Genomic DNA, 21,865 nt, shown 5'->3' with positions numbered 1-21,865 from the left:
TAAGGGCGAGGTGACGATGTGTGTTGGAAGTGTTTCCAAAGTTGATGAGATCACCATCGCACGCTCCATCTGCCTTCGGGATTAGTTATCAGGTGTCTACGTTGAGCATGAATATGATTATATCATGTTCATTGCAATGCGGTTATTCATTTAAATTAGAGAATAATGGTTATTCTGTTTACATGAATAATACCTTTCATGGTCATGCACCCTATGTGAATGGTTCATTGAATCTCGGTCGTGGTAATACACATGTTCACGCCAAAGGATGTAGAGTTAATAATGATGGTACCACTTTCTTGTGGCACTACCGCTTAGGTCATATTGGCGTAAGATGCATGAAGAAACTCCATGTCGATGGATGTTTGGAGTCACTTGATTTTGAATCGCTTGACACATGCGAGCCATGCCTCATGGGAAGGATGACTAAGACCCCATTTTCAGGTACAATGAAACGGGCAAGTGACTTGTTGGAAATCATACATGCTGATGCGTGTGATCCAATGAGAATTGAAGCGTGCGGTGTATATCGCTATTTTCTCATCTTCACTGACGATTTGAGTAGATATAGGTATATTTATTTAATGAAGCACAAGTCTGAAATGTTTGAAAAGTTCAAGCGATTTCAGAGTGAAGTTAAGAATCATCATAACAAGAAGATCAAATTCCTACGATCTGATCAATGAGAATTTCTGAGTTATGAGTTTGGCAAACACTTAAGACATTGTGGAATTGTTTCACAGTTGAAGCCACCTGGAACACCACAGGGTAATGGTGTGTCCGGACGTCGTAATCGAACCTTATGAGATATGGTGCGATCTATGATGTCTCTTACCGATCTACCGCTATTATTTTGAGGTTATGCATTAGAGACAGCTGCATTCACTTTAGATAGGACACCATATAAGTCCGTTGAGACGACGCCGTATGAACATTGGTTTGGCAAGAAACCAAAGTTGTCGTTTCTTAATGTTTGGGACTGCGATGCTTAAGGCTTCAGCCGGAGAAGCTCGAACCCAAAGCGGACAAACACATCTTCATAGGATACCCAAAGGTGACAGTTGGGTATACCTTCTATCTCAGATCCGAGGGAAATTGTTTGTCGCTAAGAATGGGTCCTTTCTCGAGAAGGAGTTTCTCTCGAAAGAATTGAGTGGGAGGAAGATAGAACTTGATGAGGTTGTCGAACCTTTACTTCAACCAGAGAGTGATGCAACACAGAAAGATGTTTTCTGTGGAGCCTACGCCTGTTGAATAGGAAGTTAATGATAGTGATCATGAAGCTTCGGATCAAGTTGCTATCGAACCTCGTAGGTCGACAAGGATATGTACTACTCCTGAGTGGTATGGTAATCCTGTTTTAGATATCATGTTGTTAGACAACAATGAACCTACGAGCTATGGAGAAGCGATGGTGGGCCCGTATTCCGACAAATGGTTAGAAGCCATGAAATCCGAGATAGGATCCATGTATCAGAATAAAGTATGGAGTTTGGTGGACTTGCCCGATGATCAGCGAGCCATTGAGATAAATGGATCTTTAAGAAGAAGACGGACGTGGGCGGTAATGTTACCGTCTATGAAGCTCGACTTGTGGGAAAGAGTCTTTTCACAAGTTCAAGGAGTTGACTACGATGAGAATTTCTCACCCGTAGTGATGCTTAAGTCCGTTGGAATCATGTTAGCATTAGCTGTATTTTTCGATTATGAAATCTGACAGATGGATGTCAAAAACAAGTTTTCTTACCAGTTTTCGTAAGAAAGAGTTGTATGTGATACAATCAAAGTTTTGTCGATCCTAAGGATGCTAAAAGGTATGCTGGCTCCAGCGATCCTTCTATGGACTAGAGCAAGCATCTCGGAGTCAGAATATATGTTTTGATGGAGTGATCAAAGCTTTTAGGTTTATACAATGTTTGCTAGAAACTTGTATTTACAAGAAAGTGAGTGGGAGCACTACAACATTTCTGATAAGTATATGTGGATGACATATTGTTGATTCGAAATGATGTAGAATTTCTGAAAAGCATAAACGGTTGTTTGAAGAGTGATTTTAAAAGGAAGACCTGGATAAAGCTGTTTACATATTGGGCATCAGGATCTATAGAAGTAGATCAAGACGCCTGATGATACTTTCAAAGAACGCACACCTTGACATGTTTTTGAAGGACTTCAAAATAGATCAGTCAAAGAAGGGGTTCTTACCTGAGTTGTAAGGCGTGAAGTTGAGTAAGACTCAAAGCTTGACCACGACAGAAGAAAGAGGAAGGACGAAGGTCGTCCCCTATGCTCTTGTCATTGGCTCTATACGGTATGCCATGCTGAGTACCGCACCTGATGTGTGCCTTGCTACATGTCTGGCAAGAGGGTACAAAGGTGATCTAGGACTGGATCACCAGATAGCGGTCAAAATTGTCCTTAGAGGAATAAGGAAATGTTTCTCGGTTATGGAGGTGATAAAGAGTTCAATGTAAAGAGTTACGTCGATGCAAGCTTAACACGTATCCGGATAGCTCTGACTAGAGATACCGGATACGTATAATGGAGCAACAATTTGGAATAGCTCCAAGTGGAACGTGGTAGCAGCATCTACGATATGACCTAAAGTTTTGCGAAATACATAGGGATCTGAATATGGCAAGACCCGTTGACTACAACCTCTCTCACAAGCATAACATGATCAAACCCAGAACTCATTGAGTATTAATCACATAGTGATGTGAACTAGATTAGTGACTCTAGTAAACTCTTTGGATGTTAGTCACATGGCGATGTGACCTGTGAGTGTTAATCACATGGCGATGTGAACTAGATTATTGACTCTAGTGCAAGTGGGAGACTGTTGGAAATATGCCCTAGAGGCAATAATAAATTAGTTTTTATTATATTATATTTCATTGTTCATGATAATCGTTTATTATCCATGCTAGAATTGTATTGATAGGAAACTTAGATACATGTGTGGATACATAGACAACACCATGTCCCTAGTAAGCCTCTAGTTGACTAGCTCGTTGATCAATAGATGGTTACGGTTTCCTGACCATGGACATTGGATGTCGTTGATAACGGGATCACATCATTAGGAGAATGATGTGATGGACAAGACCCAATCCTAAGCCTAGCACAAGATCGTGTAGTTCGTTTGCTAAAGCTTTTCTAATGTCAAGTATCATTTCCTTAGACCATGAGATTGTGCAACTCCCGGATACCGTAGGAGTGCTTTGGGTGTGCCAAACGTCACAACGTAACTGGGTGGCTATAAAGGTGCACTACGGGTATCTCCGAAAGCGTCTGTTGGGTTGGCACGAATTGAGACTGGGATTTGTCACTCCGTGTAAACGGAGAGGTATCTCTGGGCCCACTCGGTAGGACATCATCATAATGTGCACAATGTGACCAAGGAGTTGATCACGGGATGATATGTTACGGAACGAGTAAAGAGACTTGCCGGTAACGAGATTGAACAAGGTATCGGGATACCGACGATCGAATCTCGGGCAAGTACTATACAGCTAGACAAAGGGAATTGTATACGGGATTGATTGAATCCTTGACATCGTGGTTCATCCGATGAGTGTAGGGGAACGTAGCAGAAATTCAAAATTTTCCTACGTGTCACCAAGATCTATCTATGGAGAAACTAGCAACGAGGGGAAGGAGAGTGCATCTACATACCCTTGTAGATCGCTAAGCGGAAGCGTTCAAGTGAACGGGGTTGATGGAGTCGTACTCATCGTGATCCAAATCACCGATGACCAAGTGCCGAACGCACGGCACCTTCATGTTCAACACACGTACATCCCGGTGACGTCTCCCATGCCTTGATCCAGCAAGGAGAGAGGGAGAGGTTGAGGAAGACTCCATCCAGCAGCAGCACAACGGCGTGGTGGTGGTGAAGGAGCGTGGCAATCCTGCAGGGCTTCGCCAAGCACCACGGGAGAGGAGAAGGACTTGGGAGAGGGGAGGGCTGCACCAAAGGCAAAAGGTATGGCTGCGCTCCCACCCCCACACATATATATAGGGGCAAGGGAGAGGGGGGGCGCAGCCTTGGCCCTTCCTCCAAGGAAGGGTGCGGCTAGGGAGGAGTCCCTCCTCCCCAAGGCACCTCGGAGGTGCCTTCCCCCTTTAGGACTCTTCCTTTCCTTATCCCTTGGCGCATGGGCCTCTTGGGGCTGGTGCCCTTGGCCCATATAGGCCAAGGCGCACCCACTTACAGCCCATGTGGCCTCCCGGGGCAGGTGGCCCCACCCGGTGGACCCCCGGGACCCTTCCGGTGGTCCCGGTACAATACCGGTGACCCCGAAACTTGTCCGGTGACCAAAACAGGACTTCCCATATATAAATCTTTACCTCCGGACCATTCCGGAACTCCTCGTGACGTCCGGGATCTCATCCGGGACTCCGAACAACATTCGGTAACCACATACACACTTCCTTTATAACCCTAGCGTCATCGAACCTTAAGTGTGTAGACCCTACGGGTTCGGGAGACATGCAGACATGACCGAGACGTTCTCCGGTCAATAACCAATAGCGGGATCTGGATACCCATGTTGGCTCCCACATGTTCCACGATGATCTCATCGGATGAACCACGATGTCAAGGACTTAATCAATCCCGTATACAATTCCCTTTGTCTATCGATACGATACTTGCCCGAGATTCGATCGTCGGTATCCCGATACCTTGTTCAATCTCGTTACCGGCAAGTCTCTTTACTCATTCCGTAACACATCATCCCGTGATCAACTCCTTGGTCACATTGTGCACATTATGATGATGTCCTACCGAGTGGGCCCAGAGATACCTCTCCGTCACACGGAGTGACAAATCCCAGTCTTGATTCGTGCCAACCCAACAGACACTTTCGGAGATACCCGTAGTGTACCTTTATAGCCACCCAGTTACGTTGTGACGTTTGGCACACCCAAAGCACTCCTACGGTATCCGGGAGTTGCACAATCTCATGGTCTAAGGAAATGATACTTGACATTAGAAAAGCTTTAGCATACGAACTACACGATCTAGTGCTATGCTTAGGATTGGGTCTTGTCCATCACATCATTCTCCTAATGATGTGATCCCGTTATCAACGACATCCAATGTCCATGGTCAGGAAACCGTAACCATCTATTGATCAACGAGCTAGTCAACTAGAGGCTTACTAGGGACATGGTGTTGTCTATGTATCCACACATGTATCTGAGTTTCCTATCAATACAATTCTAGCATGGATAATAAACGATTATCATGAACAAGGAAATATAATAATAATCAATTTATTATTGCCTCTAGGGCATATTTCCAACAGTCTCCCACTTGCACTAGAGTCAATAATCTAGTTCACATCGATATGTGATTAACACTCAAGGTCACATCCCCATGTGACTAACACCCAAAGAGTTTACTAGAGTCAATAATCTAGTTCACATTTACCATGTGATTAAAACTCGATGAGTTCTGGGTTTGATCATGTTATGCTTGTGAGAGAGGTTATAGTCAACGGGTCTGAACCTTTCAGATCCGTGTGTGCTTTACAAATCTCTATGTCATCTCCTAGACGCAGCTACCACGTTCTATTTGGAGCTATTCCAAATAACTGTTCTACTATACGAATCCAGTTTACTACTCAGAATAATCTGGATTAGTGTCAAAGTTTGCATCGGCGTAACCCTTTACGATGAACTCTTTTACCACCTCCATAATCGAGAAAATTCCTTAGTCCACTAGTTACTAAGGATAACTTTGACCGCTGTCCTGTGATCCATTCTTGGATCACTCTTGTACCCCTTGACTGACTCATGGCAAGGCACACTTCAGGTGCGGTACACAGCATAGCATACTGTAGAGCCTACGTCTTAAGCATAGGGGACGACCTTTGTCCTTTCTCTCTATTCTGCCATGGTCGAGCTTTAAGTCTTAACTTCATACCTTACAACTCAGGCAAGAACTCCTTCTTTGACTGATCCATCTTGAACACCTTCAAGATCATGTCAAGGTATGTGCTCATTTGAAAGTTCCATTAAGCGTTTTGATCTATCCTTATAGATCTTGATGCTCAATGCTCAAGCAGCTTAATCCAGGCTTTCCATTGAAAACACTTTCCAAATAACCCTATATGCTTTCTAGAAATTCTACGTCATTTCTGATCAACAATATGTCAACAACATATACTCATCAGAAATTCTATAGTGCTCCCACTCACTTCTTCGGAAATACAAGTTTCTCATAAACTTTGTATACACCCAAAATCTTTGATCATCTCATCAAAGCATACATTCCAACTCCGAGATGCTTACTCCAGTCCTCAGAAGGATAGCTGGAGCTTTGCATACTTATTAGCATCTTTCAGGATTGACAAAACCTTCCGGTTGTATCACATACAACCTTTCCTCAAGAAAATTCGTCGAGGAAACAATGTTTTGACATCCTATCTGCAAGATTTCATAAATAACACAATAATCGCTAATATAATTCCAACAGACTCTTAGCATCGCTACGAGTGAGAAAGTCTCACCGTAGTCAACTCCTTGAACTTGTCGGAAAACATCTTAACGACAAGTCGAGCTTTCTTAATGGTGATACTTACCATCATTGTCCGTCTTCCTTTTAAAATCCATCTGTACTCAACAGCCTTACGACCATCGAGCTGTTCCGCCAAAGTCTACACTTTGTTTTCATACATGGATCCTCTCTCGGATTTTATGGCCTCGAGCCATTTATCAGAATCCGGGCCCACCATCGCTTCTCCATGGCTCGTAGGTTCATTGTTGTCTAGCAACATGACTTCCAAGACAGGATTACGTACCACTCTGAAGTAGTACGCATCCTTGTCATCCTACGAGGTTTGGGAGTGACTTGATCCGAAGTCTCATGATCAATATCATAAGCTTCCACTTCAATTGGTGTAGGTGCCACAGGAACAACTCTTTGTGCCCTGCTATACACTAGTTGAAGTGACGGTTCAATAACCTCATCAAGTCTCCACCATCCTCCCACTCAATTCCTTCGAGAGAAACTTTTTCTCGAGAAAGGACCCGATTCTAGAAACAATCCCTTATTGCTTTAGGATATGAGACAGGAGGTATACCCAATTGTTTTGGGTGTCCTATGAAGATGCATTTATCCGCTTTGGGTTCGAGCTTATCAGCCTGAAACTTTTTCACATAAGCGTCGCAGCCCCACACTTTTAAGAAATGACAGCTTAGGTTTCTCTAAACCATAGTTCATACGGTGTCATCTCATCGGAATTACGTGGTGCCCTATTTAAAGTGAATGTGGTTGTCTCTAATGCCTAACCCATGAACTATCATGGTAATTCGATAAGAGACATCATGGTATGCATTATATCCAATAGGGTGCAGTTATGATGTACGGACACACCATCACACTATGGTGTTCCAGGCTGTATTAGTTGTGAAACGATTTCCACAATGTCTTAATTCTGTGCCAAACTCGTAATTCAGACATTCATCTCTATGATCATATCATAGATATTTTATCCTCTTGTCACGACGATCTTTCAACTTCACCCTGAAATTACTTGAACCTTTCAATAATTCAGACTCGTGATTCATCAAGTAAATATACTCAACATCTACTCAAATCATCTGTGAAGAACATAACGATATCCACTATACGCCTCAGCACTCATTGGACTGCACACATCAAAATGTGTTACTTCCAACGAGTTGCTATATTGTTCCGTCTTACTAAAACGAGGCTTTCAGTCATCTTGCCCATGTGGTATGATTTGCATGTCTCAAGTGATTCAAGATCAAGTGAGTCCAAACGGTCCATTTGCATGGAGTTTCTTCATGCATATACACCAATAGACATGGTTCGCATGTCTCAAACTTTTCAAAACGAGTGAGCCCAAAGATCCATCAACATGGAGCTTCTTCATGCGTTTTATACCGATATGACTTAAGTGGCAGTGCCACAAGTAGGTGGTACTATCATTACTATCTTATATCTTTTGGCATGAACATGTGTATCACTACGATCGAGATTCAATAAACCATTCATTTTAGGTGCAAGACCATTGAAGGTATTATTCAAATAAACAGAGTAACCATTATTTTCCTTAAATGAATAACCGTATTGCGATAGACATAATCCAATCACGTCTATGCTCAACGCAAACACCAAATAACAATTATTTAGGTTTAACACCAGTCTCGATGGTAGAGGGAGCGTGCGATGCTTTATCATATCAACATTGGAAACACTTCCAACACATATCGTCAGCTCACCTTTAGCTAGTCTCCGTTTATTCCATAGCTTTTATTTCGAGTTACTAACACTTAGCAACCAAACCGGTATCTAATATCCTGGTGCTACTAGGAGTACTAGTAAAGTACACATCAACATAATGTAAATCCAATATACTTCTATCGACCTTGCCAGCCTTCTTATCTACCAAGTATCTAGGGTAATTCTGCTCCAGTGGTTGTTCCCCTTATTACAGAAGCACTTAGTCTCGGGTTTGGGTTCAACCTTGGGTTTCTTCACTAGAGCAGCAGCTGAATTGCCGTTTCATGAAGTATCCCTTCTTGCTCTTGCCTTTCTTGAAACTAGTGGTTTCACCAACCATCAACAATTGATGCTCCTTCTTGATTTCTACTTTGGTGTCAAACATCGCGAATATCTCAAGTATCATCATATATGTCCCTGATATATTATAGTTCATCACGAAGCTCTAGCAGCTTGGTGGTAATGACTTCGGAGAAACATCACTATCTTATCTGGAAGATCAACTCCCACTCGATTCAAATGATTGTTGTACTCAGATAATCTGAGCACAAGCTCAACAATTGAGCTTTTCTCCCTTAGTTTGCAGGCTAAGAAAATCATCGGAGGTCTTATACCTCTTGACGTGGGCACGAGCCTGAAATCCCAATTTCAGCCCTCGAAGCATCTCATATGTTTCGCGACGTTTCAAAACGTCTTCGGTGCCTCAACTCTAAACCGTTTAGCATTACGCACTGAACTATTATGTAGTCATCAAAACGTGTATGTCAGATGTTCGCAACATCCACAGACGACGTTCGAGGTTCAGCACACTGAGCGGTGCATTAAGGACACAAGCCTTCTATGAAGCAATGAGGACAATCCTCAGTTTACGGACCTAGTCCGCTTAATTGCTACTATCAACTTTCAACTAATTTTTCTCTAGGAACATAACTAAACAGTAGAACTAAAGCGCGAGCTACGACATAATTTGCGAAGACCTTTTGACTATGTTCAGGATAATTTAGTTCATCTTATGAACTCCCACTCAGATAGACATCCCTCTAGTCATCTAAGTGATTACATGATCCGAGTCAACTAGGCCGTGTCCGATCATCACGTGAGACGGACTAGTCAACATCGGTGAACATCTTCATGCTGATCGTATCTACCATACGACTCATGCTCGACCTTTCGGTCTTCTGTGTTCCGAGGCCATGTCTGTACACATGCTAGGCTCGTCAAGTCAACCTAAGTGTTTGCATGTGTAAATCTGTCTTACACCCGTTGTATGTGAACGTTGGAATCAAACACCCGATCATCACGTGGTGCTTTGAAACAATGAACTGTCGCAACGGTGCACAGTTAGGGGGAACACCTTCTTGAAATTTTAATGAGGGATCATCTTATTTACTACCGTTGTTCTAAGCAAACAAGATGCATAAACATGATAAACATCGCATGCAATCAAATAGTGACATGATATGGCCAATATCATATTGCTCCTTTTGATCTCCATCTTCGGGGCTCCATGATCATCATCGTCACCGGCATGACACCATGATCTCCATCATCATGATCTCCATCATCGTGTCTTCTTGAAGTTGTCTCGTCAACTATTACTTCTACTACTACAGCTAACGGTTAGCAATAAAGTAAAGTAATTACATGATGTTTATGTTGACACGCAGGTCATAAATAAATTAAGACAACTCCTATGGCTCCTGCCGGTTGTCATACTCATCGACATGCAAGTCGTGATTCCTATTACAAGAACATGATCATCTCATATATCACATATATCATTCATCACATCCTTTGGCCATATCACATCACATAGCATACCCTGCAAAAACAAGTTAGACGTCCTCTAATTGTTGTTTGCATGTTTTACGTGGCTGCTATGGGTTTCTAGCAAGAACGTTTCTTACCTACGCAAAGACCACAACGTGATATGCCAATTGCTATTTACCCTTCATAAGGACCCTGTTCATCGAATCCGATCCGACTAAAGTGGGAGAGACAGACACCCGCCAGCCACCTTATGCAACTAGTGCATGTTTGTCGGTGGAACCGGTCTCATGTAAGCGTACGTGTAAGGTTGGTCCGGGCCGCTTCATCCCACGATGTCGCCGAATCAAGATAAGACTAGTAACGGCAAGCATATTGAACAAAATCAACGCCCACAACTACTTTGTGTTCTACTCGTGCATAGAATCTACGCAATAGACCTAGCTCATGATGCCACTGTTGGGGAACGTAGCAGAAATTCAAAATTTTCCTACGTGTCACCAAGATCTATCTATGGAGAAACTAGCAACGAGGGGAAGGAGAGTGCATCTACATACCCTTGTAGATCGCTAAGCGGAAGCGTTCAAGTGAACGGGGTTGATGGAGTCGTACTCGTCGTGATCCAAATCACCGATGACCAAGTGCCGAACGCACGGCACCTCCGCGTTCAACACACGTACAGCCCAGTGACGTCTCCCATGCCTTGATCTAGCAAGGAGAGAGGGAGAGGTTGAGGAAGACTCCATCCAGCAGCAGCACAACGGCGTGGTGGTGGTGGAGGAGCGTGGCAATCCTGCAGGGCTTCGCCAAGCACCACGGGAGAGGAGAAGGACTTGGGAGAGGGGAGGGCTGCACCAAAGGCAAAAGGTATGGCTGCCCTCCCACCCCCACACATATATACAGGGGCAAGGGAGAGGGGGGGCGCAGCCTTGGCCCTTCCTCCAAGGAAGGGTGCGGCTAGGGAGGAGTCCCTCCTCCCCAAGGCACCTCGGAGGTGCCTTCCCCCTTTAGGACTCTTCCTTTCCTTATCCCTTGGCGCATGGGCCTCTTGGGGCTGGTGCTCTTGGCCCATATAGGCCAAGGCGCACCCCCTTACAGCCCATGTGCCCCCCCGGGGCAGGTGGCCCCACCCGGTGGACCCCCGGGACCCTTCTGGTGGTCCCGGTACAATACCGGTGACCCCGAAACTGTCCGGTGACCAAAACAGGACTTCCCATATATAAATCTTTACCTCCGGACCATTCCGGAACTCCTCGTGACGTCCGGGATCTCATCCGGGACTCCGAACAACATTCGGTAACCACATACAAACTTCCTTTATAACCCTAGCGTCATCGAACCTTAAGTGTGTAGACCCTACGGGTTCGGGAGACATGCAGACATGAACGAGACGTTCTCTGGTCAATAACCAATAGCGGGATCTGGATACCCATGTTGGCTCCCACATGTTCCACGATGATCTCATCGGATGAACCACGATGTCAAGGACTTAATCAATCCCGTATACAATTCCCTTTGTCTATCGGTACGATACTTGCCCGAGATTCGATCGTCGGTATCCCGATACCTTGTTCAATCTCGTTACCGGCAAGTCTCTTTACTCGTTCCGTAACACATCATCCCGTGATCAACTCCTTGGTCACATTGTGCACATTATGATGATGTCCTACCGAGTGGGCCCAGAGATACCTCTCCGTCACACGGAGTGACAAATCCCAGTCTCGATTCGTGCCAACCCAACAGACACTTTCGGAGATACCCGTAGTGTACCTTTATAGCCACCCAGTTACGTTGTGACGTTTGGCACACCCAAAGCACTCCTACGGTATCCGGTAGTTGCACAATCTCATGGTCTAAGGAAATGATACTTGACATTAGAAAAGCTTTAGCATACGAACTACACGATCTAGTGCTATGCTTAGGATTGGGTCTTGTCCATCACATCATTCTCCTAATGATGTGATCCCGTTATCAATGACATCCAATGTCCATGGTCAGGAAACCGTAACCATCTATTGATCAACGAGCTAGTCAACTAGAGGCTTACTAGGGACATGGTGTTGTCTATTTATCCACACATGTATCTGAGTTTCCTATCAATACAATTCTAGCATGGATAATAAACGATTATCATGAACAAGGAAATATAATAATAATCAATTTATTATTGTCTCTAGGGCATATTTCCAACAATGAGATCATCGTGGAGCATGTGGGAGCCAACATGGGTATCCAGATCCCGCTGTTGGTTATTGACCGGAGAGTTGTCTCGGTCATGTCTGCATGACTCCCGAACCCGCAGGGTCTACACACTTAAGGTTCGATGACGCTAGGGTTATAGGGAAAGTATGTACGCGGTTACCGAATGTTGTTCGGAGTCCCGGATGAGATCACGGACGTCACGAGGAGTTTCGGAATGGTCCGGAGGTAAAGATTGATATATAGGAAGTATGGTTTTGGCCACCGGAAGTGTTCCGGGCATCACCGGTAGTGTACCGGGACCACCGGAGGGGTTCGGGGGTCCACCGGTAGGGGCCACGGGCCCCGGAGGCATACATGGGCCAATAGTGGGAAGGGACCAGCCCCTAGGTGGGCTGGGGCGCCTCCCACCAAGGCCCAAGGCGCCTCCAAGAGGGGAGGGGGGCAAACCCTAGGGCAGATGGGCCCTAAGGCCCACCCCAGGTGCGCCTCCCCCTCTCCCCCTTGTGGCCGCCACCCTAGATGGGATCTAGGGCTGCCGCACCCCTTGGGGTGGGAACCCTAGGTGGGGGCGTAGCCCTCCCTCTTCCCCTATATATAGTGGAGGCAAAGGGGCAGCCCAACACACGATTTGATCTCCCTGTTGGCGCAGCCCTATCCCTCTCCCTCCTCGTCTCGCGTAGTGCTTGGCGAAGCCCTGCTGGAGTCCCGCGCTCCTCCACCACCACCACGCCGTCGTGCTGCTGCTGGACGGAGTCTTCCCCGACCTCTCCTTCTCCCCTTGCTGGATCAAGGCGTAGGAGACGTCACCGGGCTGCACGTGTGTTGAACGCGGAGGCGCTGTTGTTCGGCGCTTAGATCGGAATCAACCGCGATCTGAATCACTGCGAGTACGACTCCTTCATCCGCGTTCTTGCAACGCTTCCGCTTAGCGATCTACAAGGGTATGTAGATGCACTCCCCTTCCCCTCGTTGCTAGATTACTTCATAGATTGATCTTGGTGATGCGTAGAAAATTTTAAATTTCTGCTACGATCCCCAACATCTATACGCACACAAAAAAAGTTATGTAAGAAAAATAACTTTTTCTTTGGTTTGTGCAAAAAATAAAAAAAAACGTGTCATGAAACGCTTTTTAGAAGCACTGTTACTTTTGTGGAGGCAAAATAGAAATAGATTTTTCTCACAAAACTTTGTGCCGCGCACACATGTTTTGAAAATGCATGAGTGAAAATTTCTTTCGAATTTTTTTTGACATTTTAAAACGTATTTAGAATGCATTTTTTTAAATAGGTTGATATGACCATGCGTGTAGGACGTGCCCTCTCCAACTTTAGTCGATTTTTAAGTTCTTCTTATATGACTCTATTCTCACCGGGACAAGTTTATGTAGTAATTATGTTTTTAAAACTAAAATATAAAGGTAAATGATTTTTTGTCTACCACAAATGAATACATGACTTGGATAAAAACAAAGATACAACAGCGGCCCCACCTATGCGCGCGCGCACACATAGAGAGAGATGGATGGGTTAGGAAACTTCTCAAGCAGGGCCCAGTCGCATAAACATGAGTGAGAATGGAACGGCCTGGCAAGCAGAATGGGGCTCCCGCATATAGCTGGCCGAACGGGTCAAGCCAATTAGGCCAGCCCACGAGCACACCGACACGACCCACCATGGGCCAGGCACGACACGGGGTAAACGTGCCTTACCCGGCATGCAGAACGCCCTGGGCCGTGCTTGGGCTGCTAGGCTGAGCACACGGGCCGGAACGACACGGCAAGATTATCCTTTTTTTTATTTTTTGTATATATCTCTATATGGCCAAATACTAGCCCAGTAGGAAAAAATAGGTCAAAAACAAATGCCCAATAGGCCAAACAGTAGGCGGGCCAGCGTGCCTGGCGTGCTGGCGGGCCGGCCCGATTACCAGTTGGGCCGTGCCTGGACTGCAGGCTGCAGCACACGGGCCAGCACGGCACGGCACGGGCCGGCCCGATTGCCAGGCATGATTACAATGGGCCGGGCCGGCCCGTTTGGTCAGGTCTGCTCCCGCATCCCGCCATTTCCATTTCCCCACCGCCGCGCCAAATTATTTTACCGCCATTTTCTTGGCGCCAAACCCCCCCTCTCTCTGCTCCATTTCCTGCCATGCGCGCCTCTTCTTCCACCTATAAACGCCCTCGCCGGCCCCTCTCTCTCTCTCATCCATCCTCACCGCCGCAATCCTCAACTCCCCACCTTCACCCAGATCCACAGAGCAGCAGAGAGATCGCCGGAGTATCAGGCCGAGGAAGAAGACAGTTCAGCCAGCCCGATCTCAAGTCACCATGGTGGTCGCGCTCGGCCCCGGCAGGTTCTACGGCGGCGGCCTCCCGCGCCCGCGCGTCTTCCCCGGCGACCGCGTCGACCCGCCGGCGCCCGTCACCGACGCGCTCCTCTGCTGGGCGCGCGACGCGCACTGGTCCATGGGCGGGCTCGGCGCCAAGCGCCTCCGCCTGCAGGGCCGCATCGAGGGCAACCTCGTCAAGCTCCGCCGCACCGCGCGCCGCGACGCTCGGGTCTCCGCCAAGTCCGCCAAGTCCAAGGTCCGCGCTGCGGGGCACGGGCCCGCCCCTGCCACCCTCGACGACGCGCTCGGCTCCGACGACGACGACTCCGAGGACGAGGCGGAGGTCGCGGCCCAGGAGAAGGCGATGCGGCGCGAGGTGGTGGATGACGACGAGGACTCCGAGTCCGGTGAGTCCGAGGGCGAGGGGGTGCCGCTCGTCACCATCGCCGCCGCCGCCAAGAGGAAGCGCGTCAGGAAGCTCTCCGACGAGTTCGACCGCATAGCCGCCGCGCAGCTGGAGGGCGGCGCGAAGAAGAAGCCGCTGAGGAAGAAGGCTGCTGCTCCTGCTCCGGCCGCTGAGGCACCGGCGAAGAAGTCGCTGAAGAGGAAGGCGGTGGCGCCGGCGGCTGGGGCTGCGGCGAGGACCTCACCGAAGAGGAAGGCTGCTGAGGCGCCGGCGGCAAGGAGGACCTCGCCGAGGTCGAAGCACTGATGGATAGGTGCTCGTTTCCATTTGCAATCCCTGTTCTTGGTTCGTCAGATCGGTGGCTCTAGCGATTGTGGTATGATCTCGGAGATGCAGTATGCTGTGTGTTCGTTGAAATGCTTGAATGGAATCTAGTTTCATGTCTCTATGTATGAATCAAATCCCTCAAAATGTGTCTGATCAAACCTGAGTTATCCTGAAATATAGTTCCTGTACTGATGTCTGAAAAATCTTCCTAAAATAGCAATTTCTGTATTGAGTGTGGTCTGGAGATGCGACTGATTGCTGCGTGTTCTCTTAATCTCTTTCAAACGTAATGTAATGTTTTCTTTCTATATCTGAATCAAGTCCCTCAAGCATCGTCTGATCAACCCTGAAACAATATGTTATTGAAGGGAAACCCTGAAATAATTTAGCAGTTCCTCCACTGAGTTCTGAAAGTGTTCGATGCTGTTTCTTACATTTTGTTTATCAGTTCAACTGAAGCTATGATGTGATTTGCAAAATGAATTCAAGTGCAATTCCCTATCTGTTGTTGCTAACTGAGATCTGAAAGTGTTCCTTTTCTTGCTTATGTTTGATGCTATGTCTAGTAACATTTATGTTTTCCCAGGTCAGAAGCACTGATGGTGTTCGTTCCATGTGCAATTCCAGTTCTTGGTGTGTCAGATTGGTTGATCCAGCGATTGAGGTGTGATCTTTGAGATGCCGTATGTTTGTTGAAATGCTGGAATGAAAAGTAATGCCATGTATAAGAATCAAATCCCTCCAGAAATATGCCTAATCAAACCTGAAATATCCTGAAACAATTGTTCCTGTACTGAGATATGAAAATCTTCCTAAAATAACAGTTGCTGTAATGAGTTGTGGTCTTGGAGATGCATTGCTGTGTGTTCATCGAAATGTTGGAACTAAGTAATGCCATGTTTCTTTCTATTTCTATCAAATCCCTCAAGTATTGTCTGATTAACCCTGAAATAATATAGTAGTTCCTGTACCGAAGATCTGAAAGTGTTCGATGCTGTTTCTTCCATTTTATTTATCAGTTCAGCTGAAGCTATCATCTGAATTGCAAACTGAATTCAAATGCAATTCCCAATCTGTTGTTGGTGCTGAGATATGAAAATCTCGTGTTTCTTGCTTATGTTTGATGCCACTTCTAGTAACATTTTCTTTGATCAGTTGAAACTACTACCATATGAATTGCAATCTGGATTAAGATGCAATTACCAATCAGTTCTTGTTGATACTAGTACATGTTAAAGATTACAATAGGAACATAGAACGAAAAGAATGGTACATTCAGACCATCAACTATAATTGGGTGTATATCTGTATCTAGTGAGCAGGGACTCTTTCCAAGTCCACTGCTATTAGTTTATAAAGCCGGAAGGGCTAGGCGATCATGCCGTGGAGTCGGAGGCCATTCGTTCGATCTCCTCTATCAGCCTCTCCTTCTCTTCCGCCATGTCCTCGTTTTGCTTCTGAAGATCCTCGATCTGCTTCGTCTGTTCTGAATCCTTCCTGCAATTAGATCAGACATTTGGGATAATTGGGCAATCTGAAGTAAAAACCAGGCTAGTGAAATCATGCCAGCAATGTGATTTGAGATTGTACTCACCGGTTCATGAATGACAAGTTAAGCTTTAGTGACCTGACCTCCTTCTCTAGGTTTTCGCAGCGCTTGAGGACCGCTTGCATGTCAGTTGGTATTACCGGGGTCGAACTTCTTTCCTTTGCTTCTGCCATTCTGAACCATAAGAAGTCATTAATAACATGATCCAGGTTCTGGTGTTCAATATGGAATGGTCAATGAAGTATATAGAACTTTGATTAAGAGGAGTCATTTGGATAGGGGCACATGCCTTAAATTGGTTCTTGCCTTTTGGTAATCAGTCATGTCAGCAGGAAATAATATTACATATAGATTAAATGTATAATAAGTATAACCAAATTGCATAGACATACTTGCGTGTGCGCTCAACCCTGCGTTTCTTCGTAGGATCTCCTCTATCAACTGCAAAAGTTAACAAGTTAGAGCTTTCAGTGATTAAATAGCAGATGACGTAGCACTACGCAAGGTGGAGCATATTATCTTTCAATAGCCCTATGTTTCATCTAATCTACAAACATGTGCCTAGAAAGAACTTTTTACAGTCATCATATAAATGCCGAAGATTTGGTGCCAAAAAGAACATCTTGCTGTTTCATTTACCTGCTTGTTCTGATGAGATGGATCCCATTCGTGTCAGGGCCACTCTCTGTCAATGATTAAAATGAACAGATTAGCATATGTCATGAGAGGAATTTTTCGACATTTCTGAAATATGAATCAGGTATTACCTTTCTTTCATCCTTCAAATTATCTTTTAGCACCTTCTCTCTGTAATCTGCACATTGTTGACATTATACATTCAGTGTTATTCACCCATGGCACAATGATAACGACAATTCTAAAATACAGTAGATCCCAAGAAATATTTGACATCCATTGTACTGCCTAATAGATGATCATTTATGTGGCAAGATATAGCTTGGCAATAAGTGTATAATTGAAGTACCTTTGCTGTTTGATCTGCAGTCAGCTGTTCCATTTGCAACATTTTTCCTAGTGCTCTCACACATAGACAATGATTGCCCCATAGGACGTAGCTCATCACATACTTCAAAACCGGCTGACTGAGCCGTCAGAGCATTAGACGATCCACTCTGTGAAGGTTCGCGAGACGCTGCACTGATCCAAATCTGGCTTGCGGGGGCAACAAAGTTCTCAGCATTTGGTTCTGTGGGCCTCTCGACTTCAGGAAGCATCAGGGAGTCCTGAACATGTCCATTGGTCACCAAGGGGAACATATCTGTTCCTCCAAGAATGTTGTGTTGAAACTGCTGGTTGTCGTAAAACCCAAAAGGGTTGCCATGTGGCATGTCTCTGTTGGCAGGGCTACTGAGCTTCTTACGCTCGAGCGTATCCTTGAGCATGCTCACCACTGATGTAACAGTATCTTGTGCAAGCATTTGAGGATTGTCCAAGGGGGAAGTCGATGAACATGAAGGAGATACAAATGTCGAAGTCTGAAGTGGAGTGCTGCCCATTGGGGTACTATTTGCTGCATTTGTGTTGGTAAAATCTAATCTCAATTGGTTTGCTGCTCTCATAGTTCCTGTAGTTATTGGTGACACATTACTTTGCATTGCAGCATATCGCCTCCTGCAAAAGATGGCTGGGTTTGAGAAATAATGGAATGAAGAATCATAAAGTTGTGCTACAGAAGGTAATAATGCACATGTAATTGGTGATTCAATTCATGCCTCAGTTCTGAAGATCTGCTTCTAGTCATTGGTTGAGTGCAGTGAAACCAGGTCTGCTTATGAACAAATACCGCCTTTTATCCATTAGAATATTATCCATGTAGCTGTAATAATCAAGTAACTGGGTGATGAGATAGCTAACCTTTGCCAAAAGTAGATCACTGGCTTGCATCCCTTTCTCTGCTGCATTCCTGGTGTATGATAAACAAATAAGTTGGAGATTGCATAAATCCCTGACTATAAGGTGATGCTGGTTCATAAGATACATTACTTGAGTGGTTGCTGGTTATGGTTATTCGTGTATTCAGGAGGAACTGCACAATTCTCAGGGATCAAGTTGTCGGCGAGAAAATTTTGTCGAGCAATGTCATGTTGTTGATTAGGAAAGGCACCTGCCTCTGATGACAACCTGCATAAATATAAATTGTTATGATGTAGCACTAACCGTCAGTTTCGACAGGCAGTGCCATGCTAATGTCTCTCGGTGCAAAGTTCAGCATCATTTACATGCTAGATAGAAGAAAGAAGTTCCATGGACATGCATAATCACAACAAAGCATGACTAACGTGTGATTCCTAACCATTACTTGTGTTTATTATCTTCTTAGGTGCTTACTGTATTGACGCGTGTAAGATTTGGGTGCCTAAGGTTATGTACTTTCTCTCGATTCAGCTTCTTTTGCAAAGCCTTGGTAACAATATTCAGTTGCTGAAATTGATTATATAATTTTCACTTTTTGTAACACAGTTATTTATTCATCAACTCACATATCACCCAATACAATTAACCCTGCACTCTTTATCAGCATCATACCTAGATGGTTGTCGAGGCCGATTATTCAGGTGACTAAAGCCTGGAATCTGCGAATAAAGAATCAAGAACTTTAGGTGATAGATTTCAAGCAAAAAGATCAACCTGGCATAGTAAATCATCATCATTAACTCCAAAACAATCCTAGAATTTTTTTTATGTAATATTAAACAATAAATGACTAGCGAGTGATCTTCATTAGTGTAAGAAATTTTCTTCTGAACATGATATAGGTTTCACTTTGCATGCACAGAGAGGAAAAACTGGCAGGAAACTTCAACTTTTTTTTTCTCAAAAGGAGAAAGCGTCAAGATGATGCTGGTCTTACAATCCGAAAACCCCAAAAGAGATACCAGAAAGAACACAAAGCAAATGAAAAGTAAAAGAAAGTGCTTGAAACTCTCAGAATTCTTGCCTCTCCATTCATCAGCCAGCTGTTGAACAACTCCTCGCTGTCTTCTCTGAAGCTCTGTGTCATGTTTCTGAACCCCATCATCTCCATGCTTGGCGGTGCTGCCACTCCGATCGAGTTCTCCATCACCGCCTTGAGGAAGATCTCCTCGCTGGTGTTCCTGAACAGGTCAGACAGACCCCGGCCCTCCATCTCCATGAACTCCTCCTCAGCTCACCTCACCTCACCTCTGCTGATGATTGACTGAAATAGTTCCTAAAAGCTGTCTTTAGTACTAGTGCACTTGTTATGTGGAACAAATAAGATATTGTAAAATAGAATCCCACCTAAAACACTCATTAAACTAAGAAACGGTACTTGGCAGAAGAACTCAGGCACACAAGACACTAGGCTAATTTTAAAACTGCGATAGCCTGACACTAAACTAACTGATTGGGGTATCTTCCCTGCAGTCAGAGGCAAAGATTCCATCCTTCTCATTTTTGTCTCATCAGTGGAAAGAACTGGGCTCTGTAGAATTTGTCTGCTTACCCGTCGAAGAACAGGTGTACCCTAGGAGGCTTACATCAGGCGGGTATGAACACGGAAACTGCACGCGATTTTAAATGGATGCTCTTTTTATCATGGTCTGCAAAATTGCAACACAAAGGTCAGACAAATCTTCTATAGGTGCTCTTGGAATATTCTTTTTAAGTGATAGTTTTTTCTCCAAAGTCATCAAACGTTTCTATGATTAGTATTATCATTGTGTTCTTAAATTTTCTTTTCCCCAAATGGTTTAATAAAATAGCAATTTGCTGCCAGGGGGTGACAGCATGAAGGATGACGCATGCTGACATAATATAATGCAGGATTTGCAAGAAGTGGATGGCCAGTCCCCAGGATCTCATCACAGGCTTACAAGGTAAAACAACTCTCATCTTGTTTAGTCGTTGATGCGTGTTGGTTGGCGCCTTGACGGCGATGGCCTTCTGGACATTTCTGCTGCCACTGTCAATTACTTATTGTTGCTACTAACTAAATCACAACTGTATGATTGGGTGGGTAATCAGCAAACGCCCTGCAAATTGCCTGTTTTAAAATGAACTGCAGACATATTAACCGGTGCAGAAGAAAGTAATAACATGGTTACGCTCACTGTCAAAGTAAAAGTATGATATTACACTGATACTGACCTTAATGGCCCCATAGCCATTTACAGGAGGGCTTTGACCAAGTTCTCTATCGACCGCCTGTCCAGATACGTTCATCATTGATGGCGAGGCTTCTTTAGGTGGCGTGCCAGTGTCACCGGCGATCGATGCCGCGGCGGCTGTAGAAGAGTATCATTGAAACAGACTTCACCTATGTTTATAATAGCTGTTGTCCATTGTTGTGATCGCTGGCAGCCGACCCTGCCGGCGCACGGCCGCGCTTCGCCACCAACGACCCGGGATGATTGAAGAAATCTTTTCGCAGAAAATTTCTTACCGCTGGAGAAATCTTCTGAGCAAGTGATGCAAGAACAGATAAGAAAAACTGGAATGCAAAGTTCAGGCAAAGATTCCATTCTTCTCATTTTGTCTCATCAGTGGAAGAACTGCCCCCTGAAGAACAGGTGTACCCTAGAAGGCTTACATCAGGCAGGTATGAACCGAAAATTGCAACGCAAAGATCAGACAAATCTTGTATTGGTGCTCTGGGAATATTCTTTCTAAGCACTATAGTTTTCTCCAACATACGAAACGTTTCTATGATTAGTAGTACAACTGCATTCTTAATTTTCTCCAATGATTTAATATAATACTCCCTAGTTACATCCGTATCTAGACAAATCTAAGACAACTAATTCGGGACGGAGGTAATAGTAACTTGCTGCTAGGTGGGGGTGACAATATCAATGACTCATTGATGATCCATGCTGACATAATATAATGCAACAATTGCAAGAAGTGGATGGCCATTCCCCAGGATCTCATCACAGGCCTACAAGGTGAAACAACACTTATTACTACTAACTAATTCAACTGCAAAAATTTAAAAATCTCCCTGATGTTGTAGTGCATACATCATCATCTCACTGATGAT

General features: G+C 44.9%; 2 protein-coding genes across 3 annotated transcripts; one reads left to right on the top strand and one right to left on the bottom strand.

Annotated features, from left to right (window-relative positions):
* Positions 1 to 14,402: 14,402 nt before the first annotated feature.
* On the top strand, positions 14,403 to 15,412 carry LOC125523676 (uncharacterized). The gene has a single exon (XM_048688736.2). It carries the CDS (start codon positions 14,559 to 14,561, stop codon positions 15,270 to 15,272), a length of 714 nt encoding a protein of 237 aa, XP_048544693.1. The 5' UTR covers positions 14,403 to 14,558; the 3' UTR covers positions 15,273 to 15,412.
* Positions 15,413 to 16,458: 1,046 nt separating this feature from the next.
* Positions 16,459 to 20,448, bottom strand: LOC125523673 (protein CYCLOPS). Of its 2 annotated transcripts, none has more exons than XM_087535000.1 (12): positions 20,330 to 20,448; positions 19,802 to 20,041; positions 19,390 to 19,436; positions 18,847 to 18,984; positions 18,718 to 18,766; positions 18,576 to 18,628; positions 17,828 to 18,474; positions 17,610 to 17,656; positions 17,482 to 17,527; positions 17,235 to 17,283; positions 16,888 to 17,016; positions 16,459 to 16,790 (listed from the first exon to the last, which is right to left on the bottom strand). In XM_087535000.1, exons 2-12 carry the CDS (start codon positions 19,994 to 19,996, stop codon positions 16,670 to 16,672), a joined length of 1,521 nt encoding a protein of 506 aa, XP_087391126.1. In that variant the 5' UTR covers positions 19,997 to 20,041; positions 20,330 to 20,448; the 3' UTR covers positions 16,459 to 16,669. The 2 variants fall into 2 exon arrangements, with proteins under 2 accessions (XP_087391126.1, XP_087391127.1); XM_087535001.1 differs by lacking the exon at positions 20,330 to 20,448 and adding an exon at positions 20,125 to 20,299.
* Positions 20,449 to 21,865: the final 1,417 nt, after the last annotated feature.

This window comes from Triticum urartu, chromosome 7A (genome assembly GCF_056163025.1).
Source record: "Triticum urartu cultivar PI428250 chromosome 7A, HENAU_Tu73, whole genome shotgun sequence".
Lineage (NCBI taxonomy): Eukaryota > Viridiplantae > Streptophyta > Magnoliopsida > Poales > Poaceae > Triticum > Triticum urartu.
Note: the sequence above shows the minus strand (reverse complement) of the source record. Positions and strands in the feature narration are given on the sequence as shown.